Consider the following 20,388-nt stretch of genomic DNA (forward strand, 5'->3'; position numbering starts at 1 on the left):
CTAAGTGTCTCGTTTGATTGAAGAGAAAAGCTCACTCGGTCTAGGTGACCGTTTGAGAGAGGGAAAGGGTTGAAAGAGACCAGATCTTTGTGACCACCTCAACGGGGAGTAGGTTTGCAAGAACTGAACCTCGGTAAAACAAATCACCGTGTCATTCGCTCTTATTTGCTTGTGATTTGTTTTCGCCCTATCTTTCGGACTCGATTATATTTCTAGCGCTAACCTCGGCTTGTAGTTGTGCTTAAAGTTTATAAATTTTAGATTTGCCTATTCACCCCCCTCTAGGCGACTTTCAAATAGTATGTCTAGCTAAAAAATCACAGCTAAGAATGTAGCCATGTAATTGTGGTGGCTAGATTATTGAGTTACTTACTCTAATTACTATGTTAAAAGCCAGATGTGTCTGAAAGCGCTGCACCTTTCATAAAAGCAACATCTCTATATTTATATGCATGGTTCAACTCCTTATATGATAGAGTATATAACTAGGACTTCTAAGTTGATACAGGTTATAAAATTAATTTATGACACAATCTATTAGAAAATCTACCATAAAAAGGAATTAACTTGGACACGTATTTTAACACAGAGAAGAAATAGACACCATTAGTTGGTAGTGGCAGTTTAGAACTGTCGAGCTCTAGTGATCCGGGTTCTATATTGACCAGCTACATGATACATGGAATTTATAAACCATCTCTAGAGGAGTCCTCTATATTTTTTTTATGATGATCTATTACAGACTCCTCTAAAAGAATTTATTTTATATATCTCATTCATCATCAACAACATCCTCTATATCTCGTTTTCTATACATCAAAGGCTCGTATTACATATGTTTTTCTCTAAATTTTTATACATATGTATTTTACACCCTTAAATATATTGTACATATTTAAATTTACTTAATTCTTTGTCTAAAGTATAAAAATTGATAGAGCAGAGAAGACAAAGTCCTTATAAAGAGAGAATGTATGAGTGTCTTCTGTATTTAGAGGAGACTTTAGATAATAATATCATTGAAGACTATAGATAAGAGAATATTCTACGTATTTATTAGAATTCGAATATATGAGGGTTAGGCAAAGCATCAGTAGAGACGGGAATCACAAAAAAAATGCAGGAGTCTGATGAAAAGAAAAAAAAAATCACGACAGCCAAAGGAACACAAAAAACAAGGAGCGTAGGGGCCAAACCAAAAAGGAGGGAAAAAAAAGCCTTGTACAGCTGTACCCTATCTTTTCGGCTTCAAGTCACGGTGCCGCACTGCTTCTTCCTCTTCCCTTCTGTTCGCCAGCGCGCAAGTTCTGGAAGTGGAAGTGGAAGCTTTCGTTTGTTCCCTTTCACCCGCCTTCTTGTCAATTGCTCCCAATACCCAAGGTCCCAACAACTACAATCCCCTTGACCCATTTGCTTCATTTGCACCGCCGGCCTCTGAGCTTACCATCCCTTGTAGCCCAGAAGAACGCGCACCAAATGCTTGCGACATTGTCACAATGGCCGCCACGTCGTACCTAGCTTCCTTCTCCCGCGCTTCGCCAGCACCAGCGGCGGCGTCTGCGTGCCTGTGCAATGTCCATGCCTGGCCACCCGCGCTGCGGCCTCGGCCTCGCCGGCGTCGTCCCCGTCCCGCGCCCCTCCGGGTTTACGCCATCTCCGACCAAGACCGGCTCCTCACCGCTCTGCGCGAGCAGGCGGACCCCGAGGCAGCGCTCCAGATGCTGAACTCGGCGCTCGCGCGGGAGGACTTCGCCCCCAGCCGCGCCGTGTACGAGGAGATCATCCAGAAGCTCGGCACGGCCGGCGCGTTCGACTTGATGGAGGGGCTTGTCCGGGAGATGCGGCGGGAAGGGCATGAGGCCGGGGCTGGCGTGGTGCGGTCTTTTGTCGAGAGCTACGCGCGGCTGCGGCGGTTCGACGATGCCGTGGACCTAGTTCGGAACCAGCTGAACACCTTCGGGGTTCAGGCGGACACGGCGGTGTACAACCACCTCCTCAATGTCCTTGCGGAGGGGAGCAGGATGAAGCTCCTGGAGTCGGTCTACAACGAGATGACTGATCGCGGGATTCAGCCTGATGTTGTGACACTCAACACGCTGATCAAGGCGCTGTGCCGGGCGCATCAGGTCAGGACCGCGGTCTTGATGCTGGAGGAGATGTCGAGCCATGCTGTGGCGCCTGATGAGACCACATTCACCACGTTGATGCAAGGATTTATTGAGGAGGGAAGCATTGAGGCGGCTCTGAGGGTGAAGACAAAGATGATGGAAACTGGATGCTCACCAACAAGGGTAACTGTCAATGTTCTGATTAATGGCTACTGCAAGATGGGAAGAGTGGAAGATGCGCTTGGCTACATACAGAAAGAGATTGCTGATGGATTTGAACCTGATCAGGTCACATATAATACTTTTGTTCATTGTTTGTGCCAAAACGGACATGTCAGCCATGCCTTGAAAGTCATGGATCTGATGCTTCAGGAGGGCCATGATCCTGATGTTTTCACCTACAATACTGTTATCAACTGCCTCAGTAAAAATGGAGAGCTTGATGAGGCCAAGGGAATTGTAAATCAGATGGTGGATAGGGGTTGTTTGCCTGACACCACAACGTTCAACACTCTCATTGTTGCTCTGTGCTCACAGAATCGACTTGAGGAAGCATTGGACCTTGCACGTGAGCTAACTGTGAAGGGACTTTCTCCAGATGTCTATACTTTCAATATTTTGATAAATGCCCTTTGCAAGGTAGGAGATCCTCATCTTGGCATTCGATTGTTTGAGGAGATGAAGAGCAGTGGATGCGCTCCTGATGAAGTTACATACAACATTTTGATTGATCATCTTTGCTCAATGGGGAAGCTTGTAAATGCTTTGGATTTATTGAAGGAGATGGAATCCAATGGTTGCCCTCGGAGTACAGTGACATATAACACAATAATTGATGCATTATGCAAGCAAATGAGAATAGAAGAAGCTGAGGAGGTTTTTGATCAAATGGATGCACATGGTATTTCAAGGAGTGCTGTCACATTTAATACTCTTATTGATGGCTTGTGCAAGGCCAAGAGGATCGATGACGCAACAGAACTTATTGAGCAAATGGTGAAGGAAGGATTACAACCTAGTAATATCACTTATAATTCTATTCTAACACATTACTGCAAGCAGGGGGACCTCAAGAAGGCAGCTGATATTTTAGAAACTATGACAGCAAATGGATTTGAAATTGATGTTGTCACATATGGAACACTCATTAATGGTCTATGCAAGGCTGGTAGGACTCAGGTTGCTTTGAAGCTTTTAAGAGGCATGCGAATTAAAGGGATTAGACCTACTCCAAAAGCTTACAACCCGGTGATACAGTCTTTGTTTAGACGGAATAATTTAAGAGATGCTCTTAGTCTTTTCAGGGAGATGACTGAGGTGGGTGAGCCTCCTGATGCCCTCACATATAAGATTGTTTTCCGTGGTCTGTGTCGTGGTGGAGGGCCTATCAAAGAAGCTTTTGATTTCTTGGTGGAGATGGTGAATAAGGGTTTCATGCCTGAGTTTTCATCCTTTCGAATGCTAGCTGAAGGTCTATTGAATCTGGGCATGGATGATTATCTTATTAGTGCTATTGAACTAATTATAGAGAAGGCCAAATTCAGAGAATCTGATGTTTCTGCTATAAGAGGATATCTCAAGATCCGCAAGTATTATGATGCATTAGCAACTTTCGGCCGTCTCCTAGAGATAAACAACCCTCAGTGGACGTATCGTTGATACAGCATGCCTGAGAATGTATCATGTAAATGATGGAGCAGATGAAAAATTCCGCGGTTGCTAGATTGGCTTAAACTTTTGCAGCAGTGGTGTAATAGATGTTAATCTCATTGCTCTGTAGGATTGAAGTCAGCTGAATTTGGAATGCTCTCTTGCTTTTGGAGAGCTGCTCATGTCCACTGTGAATCGTCTTTTGACGCTCCTGTATATCTTGGGTAGCTAGCTAATGATCATATTTTTGGTGCTGCTCTTTCAAATGATGCTACATTTATCATTACTTCTCTTTTAATAATTAGGGAGTCTTTTAGGATTTTTTGTTTTCCACATCCAGAAACTTTAGGGGCAACAGACTTTAGCTGTCTTACAGTGTATTCTTCATAAACTTTTGTGAGTGACATCATATTAAGCATTTTAAGATGGTTGATAAGACTACCTTACAACCTAGTAGATTCCTCACAAAAAAAGGTCTACTAGGTAGAATGATACTGGTGGTCACTTATATACTTGCATGTTCAGAGAGGGCATCATAAAGTTACATTATCAGTATGGAGCATTTTGTGAGGTGAGAGATTCAACTGGGCATATTATCTGATTCCTTGTCCTTCACATTACATGGACTGCACGTCTGGTAGTCTGGTACTCTGGTGTCTATGATCAGTTTCAGTGTCATGTGTATGAACATAGCTGCTTTCTCGTGGTGATGATTAGCTGAAGTAAATGTTGCTGCAGGTTCTTGCAGAACTGGAAGTATTATCGTCGTCATGTGAATGGAAAACATCTTTCATGTTAGTAACGAAAAATCTGTGTTACTTAACTATCTGTAAGACGTTCCTTGCAAAGAAGATGAAAAGAACATCGAGGAGAACTCCACGGATTCCTGTGCGGTGAATCCACTTTGGCATATCTTGATCGCAGAACTACACGACAACTTTGGAAACTGAAACAGAAACCTGACTAGCTTTTCGGTCATTTTTAAGGGAAGTTATAGTTCGTGGATGTTCTGGTAACTATTTTTAGTTATCTGTTATTCATTTTCTAGTGCCTTAAGCCTTGAGTTTTATCATGATGTGTTGCACAAACACTAATTTATATTTATAATTCGTGGTGGTATCCAATTGATATGATTGTAGTTTTGGCACGGTGTTGAAGTGTATATTGGATTGAACTGGCTAGTATGTTCATTACTTCATTTTAACATGATATTAAATCCAAGATCTCGAGTTCAAGTCCTGACACAAGTCCTGACACGGTCGAACCGATTAGTGTGCCCATTCTAACACACGGTGCCTTCTATATGATACCGCTATTCCTTTATGATGACTGGCTGATACAGAAGGTTGTTTGCCCTTTGGTTTATGAGATAATGAATTTGCTTTCAAGCATTGTATGGGCATATGTGTTTCAAATGCTTTGCGGCTCATCTAAAGGCAAGTATCACTGCTACCCGTTGTACATTTTTAGTTACTGGTGGTTCACAACATGGGATTTACGTTGTGCAAACTCTGCATACTCTACTCTATTTTTATTGCGGTCAGTGAAGGACTGAGTAGAAGTTCCGTAAAAACTGGCGATGAAAGCTTTTCACCGAGTACTGTACACTCTGAAGTCTGTATCATTTCTAAATTTCATGATTGTTCCCATCTACATTTTTCAGCTAAATGCCCTGGAAGCCGGTAAAGCTAGCCTTTTTGTTCCCTTCTCCAGCTCCTTGCTATAATACCGTCGTATAGAGCCGAAGCCACAAAGAACACGGCCAAACACCACACGATACATATGGCATCGTGACTCATTTGACAAACTCATACTGTCTGCAGTCTCCAGTAGACTGCGTAAAATAGGGATGTGGAACTGTAAATGACATTATTTATACAGAGAAGTTTAAAATAAGAGATGAGATAAAGATCTACTGAAGACACACAATGAGTGTATGTGTTCTCTTCACGTGGCACATCTCATAGACGCACACAGCCCACATGCTATAGAGATGTTTGAATGCACTAAAACTAAAATTAGTTGCGACATTCAAAAATTCTAGCTAATAGTTTAGTTATTAGATATTTTTAGTAAATTGGTTAATAGTTAGGTGGCTATTTGTTAACTAGTTAATTTTCACTAATAATTTTTAGTCAACTAACTATTAATTTTAGAGTATTCAAACACCTTCTATACCTAAAGCTTTATTCCTGTGTTAGGGTGTACTTGTTGAAGGCATAGACATCTTACTCTGTTTCCTTGCTATATCATTTGTTGATGCAACCGAGGTTTTCTGACAAAACTGTGTCATTTCTCCTGAAAAAATCCAGTTTACCTTTTTGAATTATTGTCGTAGCTCAGGTTTTCTCCTTGAATAGGGTCAAAACCGGCTATGGGTCTCTAATTGCATAAAATATTTTGTTGGGCCGAGTTGACTTGAATCCACACTGCCTTTAGCTGAAGTGGCTTCGGTTTTTACCAGTCAACACAAGACGCAACAAATAGTCAGACTAGGGATGGCAACGGGTCGGACTCGGATCGGATATTGGAAATATCCGTCCGCAGACATATCCACGGTTATAGATAATATCCGCCCATGACTATATCCACGGGTAGAAATTCATATCCATATCCATGCCCATCGGGTTTCGGATATCCATTGGATATCCATCGGATATGATAAAGAACCATTTCAGCAATTGAATAACATAATTAATCAAATTTCTTCCCAATTCAACATCATACACAACTTAAAATTTAATAAAAATTTAAACAAATATACATGTCCTTCAACAAGCAACATTCTCAACATGACAAAAATACATGTCTACATATCTCAACATGAAAACAAATACATGACAATCAATATTGATCCGATCCGAGTGTAGTTTTGAGCACTTGAGCTAGCGCTATAGTAGTTGTGTTTGAATTTTTTAGTCAATGATAGTAGAATTATGTTCATCCTGGCAATAATGGACTAATGGTTAATTTCGGATATCCAACGGATTACCCGCGGGTGAGATCTAATATCCAAATCCATGCCCACTTTATCTCGGATCGGATACGGGTCTTACCCGCGGGTCAAAAAACATATTCATATCCTTATCCGTCGGGTCGGATATCCGACGGATATCCAAATCCACGGATTAAATTGCCATCCCTAAGTCAGACACATAAAAAGATTAAAAAATAGTCATACATCTTAGGACATCTAAACGATCATAGATAAAAAAATATTATCAACTATAAATTGCAGAACATATTGCAAGCTACAACTTTATTGGATCATTTGGGAAAAAATGGATTTCAAAATTAGAGAACTTAAAACGAAATCTTGTGCCTCTAAATGATCTCTGATATAAACTTGTCAACTATGAAGTTATTGATCTTACTGCGGGAAGTACAACTTTGATATAGATCGTGTCAACATTTGAGGATATTTTAAAATTTTAAAACTTGAATTTTAGAATATATTATCTCAAAATGATGAATATTTGATTATCTGAAATATACTAAATAAAAAAATTATCAACTACAAAGTTATAGATTCATGTTGATCTCTAAAATTTTGATATAAAATTTATATTTACAAAATTTTATATGAAAAGAGAAGGACCAAATGATAGGTCCCACTGCTACGTCATCAAAATCACCTAATAAATCACTTTAAAATATTTAAGAGGGTGTTTTGTACAGTTTAAAATTTAAGATGTGTGCATTGTGAGTTGTGAGTATTCTGTCTTAAGCTTTAGCTCACTTTAGTCGCTTTGCTACAGTTATGAAAATTTAGTCACTTTGCTTGCTTTAGCTTATGGAATCAACAGGCCCTAAGCGGCCCAGGTACTTATTTCTTATCTAGGATTCAGCCCATTGTGAGTCTTCTGTCTTCTCTTCCACCTTTGTCCGTTGTCTCTAGGCAAGTCTACACCCGCCGGTCTCCTGCTCTTCAGATCTGCCCATCCTCCATGGCACCTCCACCGCACCGCCACCTGCTGCTGCTCCTCCTTCTACTCCCTCTGGTCCTCCTCGCCGGCACACCCGCCAGCGCCGATGACCTTGTATCGGAGCTCCAATCTCTCCGCGCGCGGTCCCCGTCCGGCGTGATCCACCTCACCGACACCTCCGTCACCCGTTTCCTCTCCGCCCCCTCCGCGCGCCGCCCCTACTCCGTGCTCGTATTCTTCGACGCCGCTTCGCTCCACTCAAAGCCTGACCTCCACCTGCCCCAGCTCCGCACCGAGTTCGCGCTCCTCTCCGCCTCCTTCCTCGCTCACAACCCCGATTCCGGCGACCTCTTCTTCGCCGACATCGAGTTCGCCGAGTCGCAGCACTCCTTTCACCAGTTTGGTGTCAACTCGCTGCCCCATATCCGCCTCATCCGTTCCGATCACGCCACCCTGTCGGGATCCGAGCAGATGGACCAGTCCCACTTCGCGCGCCTCGCCGACTCCATGGCCGAGTTTATCGAGTCCCGCACGGGCCTCGAGGTCGGGCCCATCGTACGCCCGCCGCTCCTCTCCCGCAACCAGATCATCCTGCTCGGCATCCTCTTCCTTATCTCCATCCCCTTCATGATCAAGAGGATTATCGATGGGGAGACCCTGCTGCATGACCCCCGGGTCTGGATGGCTGGGGCGCTCTTCGTCTATTTCTTCAGCGTCTCGGGGGGCATGTATGGGATTATCAGGCACACGCCCATGTTCCTCACCGACCGCGCGGATCCCAACAAGCTCGTGTTCTTCTACCAGGGGTCAGGGATGCAGTTGGGGGCTGAGGGGTTTACTGTCGGGTTCTTGTACACACTCGTGGGTCTCATGATCGCTGTGGTGACACACTTGTTGGTGAAGGTGGAGAGCCTGCAGACACAGCGCCTTGCGATGCTCGCTGTCATGGTGGTCGGGTGGTGGGCTGTTAGGAAGGTGATCTACTTAGATAACTGGAAGACTGGCTATAGCATTCATACCTTCTTCCCGAGCAGCTGGAGGTGAAATTCTTGCTGGGTGGGGTGGATGCTTCTCTCCTTTGGTCTCAGAGGTATGGAATAACATCCCACCTTTTTTCAGTTCTGTGGTTGGCATATTGGTCGTGATTGTTGGGTTAACCTCGGGCTGGCCCTGAGTATAAATGATGTTGTCTTAGGTATAATTGAGAATTCATACATGTGTTTTAAGCAAAAGATCTACTGGCTTGAAAATCTAGAAATAACCTTGGATTGATGATAATCCAGCATTGTAGTGAATGGTGTGGAGCATCTCCGTATCAAACTGATTGTTGTATCTCCAATTACTCGAAGTAATTTGCTTGGCGGTTAGCATGCGCTTAGTAACTGGGAACTTGGCCACGTTCCTCGTTCCGAGAACGTTCGTTCCGTTCCGGGAACATGGGAACAATCTCGATCCAGTAGTGTTAAATCCTAGTTTTTGTAGCGTACCGCGTACCACATTCCCGTTCCTCGATGCCATCGATCCGGGAACCTGGTTACTAAGAGCATGCGTTGTTAAAAATAATTGTACATATTATGTGTATTTGTCATTCTGAGGATGGTTGTATTTAACAGATTATCCAGTACACTATTAACCAACAAAATATTTGATGATGCATTGATATCCAGTGATTTTTTACCAGTGTGTTTTCTTGTGTTTCCTGTGTGAGGTTCCTGTCCTAGCAAACTAGACAGAGAACTGATTTTAGAATTGGATTCTGTTCCTTACCTTTAATTTGAGCTGTCAATTTCTTTATGTTCTCTCATTTCATCCTTAAAAACATATGTGTTAGCATGTGTACATGCTCTGCCCTACAATGCTTTGTTTTTGAGAATTCTATTACTTTGTAGTATCTTGTGCTGGTGGCTGTATCCTTGTGGACACAAGTGTGCGATGATGTGCATGGGTAGTTGTAGCATCTTTCTTAGATGCCCATAGTTGTATACTTGTATGTCAGTTGTGTTTTTTGGGATCTGTGCTGTATTCTGGCTGTTTGTCCCATGCTCTTCATGGCTCTACTATACATTGGTTCTATTCATATGGTATGCACTATGCAATATTTATTTTGCCTGAACCGACAATGTTACATCAAATTTCTTTAAAAGATTTGTGATGCATGATGAGGATGTCGATACTCAAGGAGTATGAAGGATTCTTTTATCAAGAGGATGCAGTGTGCATATAAAGATTCGAATGTGCTACTTTGGTCACATGGCTGAACTGAAGTCTTTTGATGTCAGAGCATATGATGCTATTTGTCTGTAGCAGGATAGCAATTATGTGTTAAACTAAAAGGATATATTTTCATAATTCAAAGATAGTTAGCCATGTGTTTTTTTAATATTCAGAAAAAATAACATATTTGGATTATGCTGAGAGTTGACCAGGATATGAACCCTTGTTTTGCACGGTTTCAGGTATTATAGCTTAGAAATTTCATTCAGTATCATAGTGATGGCATCTGGGTTGGCTGTTTCATATTGATACTGCTAGTGCTTGCAGCCCCCCAACTGTGGGGCATCAAATGCCATTTACTTATTATAAAAATGAGCTTATGACAAAAAAAGGGTAGACCTAGTGCTGCTGGAGGGGCTCCCATATGAGTGGAGTCTGGGGAAGGTATAAACCAATGTAAGTTTTTTTTCCCCACAAATGCGGAGCCGGAGAGGCTGCTTTTAACCCGTGATCTGGTGACTTAGTGAGGTAGTACCATCTATTAGTGACTACACCAGGTCTGCCCCTCAAAACTGAGCTTATGACATAGTAGGTAAATTAATTTTCTTGGAGTGCTTTGTTGCTAATGGTATGTAATAGATGGTAGAAATGGTAATGGTGTGAATTCAAATGGACATGGTATCGAATGACCTGAAAATTAATGCTCTTTGAAAATTCTAACTTAATATTAGAAACATAAAGAGCTATGAGTAACAATCTGTGGTCTCTTGTTTATTTCCCCAACTAGTTGTCTCAAAGTTTCTTAGTATATCAATCTGTTAAAGGGCCTCTAGCTAAATTGGTTAGGTGTTCTGAGTACCACTCCTCGGATCCTGAGTTTAAATCCCGTGGGAGCAAATTTTAGTCTGTGGTTACAAAATCTCTTCGTCTGTCCCATGCCAAAGCACAGGTCTAAGGGGGTCAACCTGCATGAGAAGGTCCTCTTCTTAATATACCTTGGGGCTGTCATACCCCTGGTCAAGTTTTTTTTAGTATATCAATCTGTGTTTCATCACTGTAAGTAGAACATGCATACTGAGTCCTCTTATATTATCCAGACTCTTTGAGGTCACACTAGTTTAAACTTTCTGAGGGCAATGAGATACCTCTTTGACAACTGACTTTATAATCCCACGTTAGAAAAACAATGTTAGTAAACATTTTCTGAATTTTGGAGTGATTTATGAAACATGTGCCTTTTCAACCATCGTGTGAGGTTTAAAAATGAAAAATTGTGGTGACTATCAGGATGATATCCTGAATGGATGAATTTAGCTTTTGAGTTTGCATAGTGTTTTTTTGCCACTGTTCAGTGCGATCTAAATTCTAGAACTAGAGAAAATGCTACCACTTAAAAACTGAATATTTTGAGTGTCAGGCAGTGAAATAGTTATAATGAGGTTGTTGAATTTTCCTGGTTGCGACATAATTTTGAATGGAGGGAGTACTTTATCAAGGACATGAGTTCTACACTAGATGCAATACTCAAGTGATTCTGAAATTTAAGTTGGAGATGCAATTTTGCGAAAATAGTGTGCAGTTATTTCTAGTTTTCCTCTTCTAGTTCCTATATCACTGCTGACAAGTATTTCGTGGTCTGCTTATTTAATTTCAGGGGACCAAGTCCGCCCAAATTTGCATTGCTGGAATAGAGCATCGCGTTGTGATGGCATGCCGAAAGTTTAAGGTTGCAGTTTCTCCGCTGCTGCTCTAGTATGAAATAGAGAGAGAACTCGAAGTTATTTTAGCTGAATTTGCAATTCTGTTACTCAACAAGAAAGAGTCCCAATTTTGAACTTCTATATGTGATGGTACTGCTAATTGGTTCAACGACAATGGTAGTAAATTTTAGTTGATCACTGTGTTATGGACTTGTTTGTATCCAGGGAAATTTTGCCCGTATTGTGATATCTGATTTGCGAGGCTGTCGCATGCAGTCGCTATCTTTTATAAAAACCCATTCATGAGTTCAGGCTCCAGGGTTGTAGTGTCGAGTCCGGTGAGGCCACGTTCCACGCTCACCGCACCCACCTGGGGCTCCATGGCGCCCACGGTCTCCGTGGATAGAATCGTCAGTTCCATCATTCTTCCTTGCTACAACCAGTAGCACGCTGCCTTTGAATGATTGGTGTCGCATATCGAGTGACGAATACGATCGATGGTTGGTGAGGCGTCACCGTGTTTGACCTCGGCTGGGCCGGGCGGGTTGTGCTAGCGGAACTTTCCGAAACAAGCCTAAACAAATGGTGGAGCTGAATGTGTGACTGCGAAGTCTATTATTATCTTAGACGTATCAGACAAAACGGATGTGTATTTTTCCTAAGATATAATAGTATTTGCGTAGGCTTTCCCACAGCGTCTAAACCTTAGGGCTGTAGAGCTGATTTGGTGGCAAGAGATTTCCTCACCCTTAATCCATTCTAATTTCTTTATCACCAAACTACCTCTTAGGACATATTTGGAAACAAGGGGAATGAATGCGATCGGAAGGGCTAAGATTCCCATAATCTTCAATTTTGTAATGTAGGGGGATTTTAGACCGTCCAACTCTCTTCCATTTAGTCTATATGATTACATGGATTGTCTATCTAGAGAAAAAAACAACTCTAGTTTATGCTCAACATGATTAAAAATTGATGTCGATGGAAACTTCATTAGATTAGTTTGCAGTATTGCTGGCCATCAGCTTGGTCCAACTTAGTCGAATTCTTGTGCCACTGGATGTCCATTGCTAAGAAGAATTTATAACACTTCATCCATATTTTTTTTTGAAATGCAATGTGTTTTAGCTATCCTTTTTCCAAGTCAAATTTTGTCTTTGTGTTCCACGGTGGAGTGCTTTGCTGGTTTAGATGTTGCTCATCAGGGACATGCTTGCTGTCTGGGGTTGACTGTTGTGTCTATCACCAAACTACTGGCATTATTCACCGAAATCTAAACTGTTACCAGCTATTTTTTTAAAAAAAAAACCAGGATAACACCACGTGGTACTTGTATTGGCAGAGTCATCAGTCATGCGTAGGGTCAGCGGTGGTTGCCTACGCCGTTGCTCTCTCTCCCGTCCCAAGGAGACGCGGAACAGATCAGAGCACGAATGATAAATCATAAATCAGACCGCGTCCAGTGAGTCCAGCTCCAGGCTGCCTTGACGAATACGACCTCGTCCAGCGGCGCCGAGCCCGAATTTTTTGTATTTTAGCCCCTAAACTGAAGTAAAATCACGTTTAGACCTAAAAAAAATTTAAATGCAGTTTTGGACCCTTAGCTCGGCGCCACGGCCTATAGCGCCGAGCTAACACAGCTCGGCGCCACAGCCTATGGCGCCGAGCTGTGACGTGGCCGCAACGGCTAGTTGCGTCTAGGGCTTACCTGGCTCTGACGTGGCGGCGGCGCGGCCTCGTAGCTCGGCGCCACAGATCTTGGCGCCGAGCTACGAATTCCTATAAAACGCCCGCGCGGCTGGCCGAGAGCAGCTCATTTCGTCCCATTTCCAAACTTCGTCAAAATTTCCTGGATTCAAAGATTTGAGTTGGTTCACTTCGTAGGCCAAGGTATGATTTCCAACTGATTCGTTTTGTATATTGGGTTGTTAGTTAAATAATTTGTATACACCTATTATATTATCATTTCGAATATTAGTTTGTGTAGACTTATTATAAAGCATAATAGGTACAAGTGATAATTATAATCGTTTATTAGATGAAAGACATGTACCGAGAGGCGTTGTGGCAGAAGAGAGGTCGTCCTCGGGAGTTATATCCGGACGTATCTAGTAAGGATGCTCCTGTTCCTCCTGAACTCCCCGTGCCTAACTGTGACTGTGGCAGACTAGCTTGGGTACATCAATCACAACATCCAGACACGGCTGCTCGCTGCTACTACCTTTGTGGCACTTTGGACGTACGTAGCTTATGACTTGTCACTTAACTTTGTTCGCATTCATTTTTTTGTAGATATGTAATAGTGCATCTTTCCATTATTTTAGGGACATCAGAAGTGTTTCTTTTTCCAGTGGATCGATGGTCCTGATAAATTTGACCCTCGATATCTTCTTTTCGTTAATTGGTTGAGTGGAAAGACCAGTCATGAGCGTTTTAAGCGTTGGGTACCTCCTCCCCCGAATCCTCCACCAATGACGGATGCGGAGAAGGAGGTAGCAACAGAAAGACGGATGGACTCACCGCCTCGATGCGATTGTGGAGACCGTGCTGTCATCGACGAAGACTATGACAAGCAGTTCTGTTGTCCGAACATTGATTATGTGAGCCCATTGATACGCTAAATGTATGAACTAGTTTTTATTTACAATAAATTACTAATTTTTTCTCCTGCAGCCATACGGGTGGCGTAAGTGTCGTTTCAGAGAGTGGTTGTATGGTCCTTTGTCCCATTGGCCAGAGCCAGAGGTAAAGGAAAAGAGATACATGGGGTGGGCGGCAGAAGAGGTCAAATTTGATCCAGTACTCTGCAAATGCGGTATTGAAGCTAAGTATGGATTAGTTCCTTCGGAGCTTGGTGTTGGATATTTTTGTGGACATATGGTCGATTACGATGAGGTTGGTATTTTTTTTTGCACCAGATGTAATGTTATAGCGGTACTTACTATTTTTTTGTAGGAGACGAGGAAATGCAGTTGGGAGAGTTACGACGACAAAGGAGAGGTGATGCGCACAATAGAGTCCAAGAGAATAATGGGACAGAAGATGCGTTGTGGATCTCGGCTCGTTGATTCGTACATTAACGATCGCATACGCGACATGCGTAGGGAAGCAAAATCTGTCTTTTATGATAGCCCGAAGCGTGCAGAGTATAGGAGGTTGAAGGCGGCAGATGAGAAGAGAGCACAGGATGCAAGGGAATGGGAAGCGGCTCAAGCCGAGAAACAGATGTTGGATAATCTTGCTGATCGCCTCAAGGGAAGTAAGTGAGATAAATGATATTATAATTATGTTAGTACAATTTATTTATCCTGACTTTGCTAACTTAATTTTCTCATTATATTTGCAGAGATTGGAAGCGGCGTAAACTATTTGGCCGATGAGGCGCATGCGAGATATGTTCAGGATAAAATGGCAACGGTTGAGCTGATGGAGGAGGAGGACGACGACACATCTAGATTGAGTGAGCTTATCGCCCTCGCAGAGGCAGGATTACATGAAGAAGAGGAGGACGACATGTCAAGGTTGAGTGAGCTCATAGCACTAGCTGAGGCAGGATTACGTGCTCAAGAGGAAGAGGATGAGTTTCTGTCACAGGCCGCCGCAGAGGTAGAGGCAGCTTATTACAAGAAGAAGTCTGATGAGGCTGAGGCTGAGGATGAGCTATTCTCCCAAGCTGCAGATGAAGCAGAAGCCAATTATTACAAAAGAACTGGTGACAAGTGTGATGCAGGACAATGCAGCAAGTGGAATGAGGTTGTTGTTGAGGATTGCGCGACGGATGACTCCGAAGATGAGTTACTCATAGATTGTGATTCAGACTGAAGAATTGTAGCCTATTATGTAGTATTTACGTATCAAAAATAATTTAGAACTCTAAAGATGCGTTACTTATTGCTTATTATGTTTTTTACAGTTCACAAAATTTTTTTGCAAGAGTTCCCCTTGTTTTATTAACAACCACAGTTCAAATAATCACATATTATAAGACATATAAGCATTTCAACATATAATACATCACAAAATAACATCGAATATAAAAACATCCACAGAACATAGTTCTTCATATAATGTCCACAAACAAAGTCCAAAATACAAGTTCCCCAACACATAGTCCAAAACACAAAACATAGTTCATATTACAACGTCTCCAGCATAAGTCCAAATCACACAGTCCATATCACAAAAGTATTCATTTCCTCCTAGTCTTACCCTTGCCCTTGGCCCCAAGAGCGTCGGTGCCTGGAGTGTAAGGGTCTCGTGGACGCCTTCTACGTGGTGTCAGCTGTGATGGCTGAGTTGTAGGAGCATCCTGCAACTGAGACGGTCCAATCTCCACCTGACCTACGGCGCCAGCGCCAGCGCCAGCGTCGTCGTCGTCGTCGTCGTCGTCATCGTCGTTGTCGTCGTCCTGGGCCACGTTCTCAAACGTGTCCCGCGTCGATCGCGACGAGCTGAGTCCTGCTGTAGATGGTCCAACTGCACAAATGGGAGGCTGAACGTCCTGCTGCATACGAGGCACAGGCAGCTGCACGTCAACGCCCGCTAGAGACCGGCATCCACACCGAGCCGCTGCTCGACGAAGACGACGTGATACCCTCTGTAATCGAAATGTTAGTTAAAGACATATGTTACAACATACAAATAAACAAGTTTTCTGTTAGACATTGATACTCACTGATAGTAACGATAGCGTAGTAGTATCTAAAGTTCTCTGTGAGATACGCTCGAGTTCAACAACAGATACGAGCATAGAGTTTCCCTATCACAAGTTAAGACATTAGGATGCTCAAAACTAGACATATCCCATTGAATTGAAATCTCTAATTTTAGTAAAGAAATAGTTACCACTCTATCAAGGATTGGAGCAGCCTCAATTTGGGACCCGTGCCGAGCAGCTATGTCGAAAGCTGTGTCTTCGTCGTCTGACGATTCTTGCTCGGCGTAGTCTGCTGTTGTCCACTGTCCCTTCAGCTTGCACCTAGTCACACCAGAATACCAAATCAAATACCTCCGGAAGTTGTAGTTTGTGTGCCCCTGGTCATTCTCATAGTTCAGATCCCCCTGCTGGTTCCATTCATCAATGTAATCACGATGGTGCGTCTCGAAGTCCGTGACCTTCTTCTGTCTCTGTCTGTCGAACCTGCAAAAGTTAGAACCATATATTAGCGACTAACTGATATTTCAATTATTAGTTAGAATAACAAGTGCATGTAGTAACTCACTTATGAAGTTCTATTGAAGTCGAGAATGGCTCCACCGGAAACTCCTGGCGCAATCCGAACTGTCGAGCAACTCTGTGGGGCAAGTGGTACTCAACAGCATAAAAACAGATGAGGGGACACCTCATGAGGTAGAGGTTCTCGTCTATTGAGCACATGCTGCTCAACTATATGCTGGCGAAATATGGATCAAGATACGGTTGCCAAGTCACCTGCAAAAGTTTTAGAAAGCCCATGTAAGCACGCTGGTGTCGTGTGATAAAAGTAGAAAGGACATGTAAAAAGAAAAAAGGAGACAACTCACCATCGAAGGAGTAAGTGCGTCGAGCTCGTTTGAGTACTCCACGTAAGCACGCTGGTGTCGTGCGAATGGCTCCTCGACCTGGTCCCAGCGGTAAGCAGCCGTGGGCTTAAGCCGATGTCCGGCTACCACGAACCACTCACGAGGAGGAAACTCTCTGGGTCGCCCGACGGGTATGTGTGCCCACATCCACAGCTGTAGTAGGTAGACACATCCACCTAAGCTGGCGGTCCTCGACGAACGACGACAAGCCTCGCAAAGTTGCCTGTACAGGAAGGCCAACACTGCTGAAGCCCGGCTGTAACCTCCGGTCGTATCCCAGTCAGTCAGGCAGGGCAGAAACATCCATGACGCGCTGTCGCCTGTCGCGTCTGGAAAAAGAACTGAACCAAAGAGATGGAGAATCCAAGCTCGACAATGGTATCCAACCGTCTGCTCATCTGCACCAGGTGGACACTGCCCAAAGCTCTGCCTAAGCCAGGTCAGTGGGACTCCGGTGTTGTGGCTACCTCGTAGCTCATCCGGAAGCAGTCTCCCAAGAAAGGCCTCCACCCTCTGCCTCCAACCGCCTGGTGATGCTTGACCGGTCACTGGACGACCCATAATGCTGAGACCAAGAATCTTCTGGCAATCTTCAAGCGTCACAGTCATCTCACCGCAGGGAAGGTGGAAAGTGTGAGTCTCTGGCCGCCACCTATTGGAAGACAAAAGAATACAAAATCATTAGTATGCAAAGTAGATTTGATAATTGTAAATATTAAACAACTAGAGAAGTCTTTACCTGTCGACCAGAGCCGTCAACGCCGCTGGGTTGAAAGTGGGCAGCCCACGGCGGACCTGGTACGATAAGACGTCCAAGCCAGCCCTCTGTAGGAGAGGAGTGTACCTCTCATCGTACCTCATCTCCTCCAGAAACCGGTCGTGGGTCCGGACTCGCAGAACGGGCAACACCTAGCAATCAAAAGAATTTTCATTAGTCAAATATAGGTCGCACATATTAATTCGAAAATTTAATTTATGTACAAAATGTTACCTCTCCCTCTGCGGTGAGACGGCCCCTGTGGTGCTCGTCGTAGTGAGGGTCCAGCAAGTGGAACTGCGCCATCCTGCAAATTAAGATATCAACATATTAGAATATAAGTTGTGTACAAAGTGTAACAAAAAAATCGACATATTAGAATAAAATTTGTGTATAAAAAAATATATCACACCTGACTAAGTGTCCAAATGCATGTACGTGAGTTGTGCCCAAGTCTACCGCATTTTCCGCATTCATTCTGCTCTGGGTCCACGAGAAAGGGGGACGCTCGTCCTCTCCTACTGCGACCGGAAACCTGATCCATAACCATGTTGCACCGGCTCCTTTTCCTACTACCACGTTTGTCCCATCGATGCGCTGGATCAGCAACGTATACCGGACCGGTGTACGTTGGCCATTGTGACTCATCAAGAAATGGCTCAAAACGAGGGCTCCAGGTACGTACTAAGCTCTCTACACTGAACTCAGAAGGTATTCTGCTCTCAAATGCAAAGTTACGATGACGTGCGGCCGCAACATAATGAGAACATGGAAAATGGTATTGTCTAGGTTTACCACATCCACACCAGAATGCATCAAGTAACACGACATGTGTCCTCGAAGGTCGCACCTCACCGTCGGAAGTTATGCCGCCTAGTGTTGTTACCTCGTATTTACCCAGCTCCTCATCAAAGCATTGTACCTCATGTCTATGGGCACGTTCCTTTGCATTATTAAGGTGTGATGTTGGTTTAGGTGCCCATCTCTGCCCTCGGGTCTGCATTGCCTTGGCCTGCGCGTGTCTATCATTAAACCAAGCCACAAGCCTATAAAAAGTGAATGTTACTATAGCATTGACTGGCATGCCCCGTATACCCTTGAGCACACTGTTAAATGACTCGGCCATGTTGCTAGTCTGAAACTCGAACCGCCAGCCACCTTCGTCGTAGGCCCTTGTCCATTTGTGCGGTTCCCTCAGCAATCCAGCAATCCAGTTCTTACCTTCAGCATTTGTTGCATCTTTTAGTTCCTTCAACTTATCCTCGAAAAACGAAACCTCCAACTGACGACATACCTCCTCAAAAAGGGGGAAGTTAGCCTTGCTATGATCCTTTCGAAGAAGATTTTCTGCTAGATGTCGAGTGCACCATCTGTGGTGCATGGGTGCGTAGCCAGGAATCTGCTCTTGCACTGCATTAAGAATACCTTGGTGTCTGTCAGATATGACACCAACCTCGCGTCCAGGGCCTACGACATGGATGCGTACAAGCCGCAAGAACCAAGACCAACTATCTCTGTTCTCCCTCTCCACCAAAGCAAATGCCAAAGGAACCAGTGAGTTGTCTGCGTCGCATGATATGGCAACCAACAATGTGCCCTTATACTTCCCAAGCAGAAAAGTATCATCAATAGAGAGCACGGGACGACAATGCCTGAAGGCCTCTACGCACTGCGAGAAACACCAGAAAGCACGATAAAATATCTCTTTGCAGTTCCTCCATTCATTAGGTTTGGGGATGTACTCGTAATGCATGCCTGGGTTTTTTGCTTTCATTGCATTGAACAATGCTGGTAACTTCTCATAACCCTCCTCCCAATCCCCGTATATCATCTTCCATGCTCGCTGCTTTGCCCTCCATGCTTTCCCATATTTGATCCTGTAACCAAACAGCTCCGAAGTCATGGTCATAATTGACTTCACCTTCAAGTTTGGCTGACCCTTCAATATCCCCAATATCCTTTTCGCAATCAGGGTAGATGTCAACTGACGATGCTTAGAGCTCAGCTCTGTCTGGGCACAAGTGTGTGGACCTACAATTTTGGTGATCTTAAACTTTCCGGTGTCCTTCTGCCTTCGGGCACATACCCTCCAATTACATTCTGGCACCTCGCACACAACAGTGTAACGACGCTGTGCATACGAATGTCTCACCTTGAACGGCCTCTTCCGGTTCACAGAATATTCCTGTAGCCATCGTCTCAGTGTAGGCAGATCCTTGAAAAGTAAGCCAACCTTAATCTCAATGCTGTCGGCGTTATCCGGAGCCTCTAGCAGTTCATCGTCACGTCCTTCAGCATACGCACGGGTGGAATGACTTAAACTGCTAAATTCATGTACTGCAGGGTCTCGCTCCGGACACAAACGTCTTATGAGTTCAATTTCTTGCTCGGTCATTTCTTGAACCGGACGGTCATCATCAGAATCTACGGCCCGTGCAGCCTCATATGGCTCCTCCTCATCCTCAATCTGA

The 20,388-nt window shown here is 43.8% G+C and overlaps 2 protein-coding genes across 2 annotated transcripts; both read left to right on the forward strand.

The window, feature by feature from the left end:
• The first annotated feature begins 1,410 nt into the window (after positions 1–1,410).
• LOC100383543 (Pentatricopeptide repeat-containing protein chloroplastic) lies at positions 1,411–3,939 on the forward strand. Its single transcript, NM_001176191.1, has one exon. The coding sequence runs from the start codon at positions 1,497–1,499 to the stop codon at positions 3,765–3,767; it is 2,271 nt and encodes a 756-aa protein (NP_001169662.1). The 5' UTR covers positions 1,411–1,496; the 3' UTR covers positions 3,768–3,939.
• Positions 3,940–7,596: 3,657 nt separating this feature from the next.
• LOC100282286 (uncharacterized) lies at positions 7,597–11,908 on the forward strand. The gene is made up of 2 exons (NM_001155198.2): positions 7,597–8,774; positions 11,553–11,908. The coding sequence occupies exon 1, from the start codon at positions 7,706–7,708 to the stop codon at positions 8,726–8,728; it is 1,023 nt and encodes a 340-aa protein (NP_001148670.1). The 5' UTR covers positions 7,597–7,705; the 3' UTR covers positions 8,729–8,774; positions 11,553–11,908.
• The last annotated feature ends 8,480 nt before the right edge of the window (positions 11,909–20,388 follow it).

The sequence above is a fragment of the Zea mays genome, chromosome 1 (genome assembly GCF_902167145.1).
Source record: "Zea mays cultivar B73 chromosome 1, Zm-B73-REFERENCE-NAM-5.0, whole genome shotgun sequence".
Taxonomy (NCBI): domain Eukaryota; kingdom Viridiplantae; phylum Streptophyta; class Magnoliopsida; order Poales; family Poaceae; genus Zea; species Zea mays.

What these genes read in the sequence shown, in the direction of transcription:
- LOC100383543 (NM_001176191.1), top strand. Translation starts at nt 1,497, where the DNA reads ATGGCCGCCACGTCGTACCTAGCTTCCTTCTCCCGCGCTTCGCCAGCA.
- LOC100282286 (NM_001155198.2), top strand. Translation starts at nt 7,706, where the DNA reads ATGGCACCTCCACCGCACCGCCACCTGCTGCTGCTCCTCCTTCTACTC.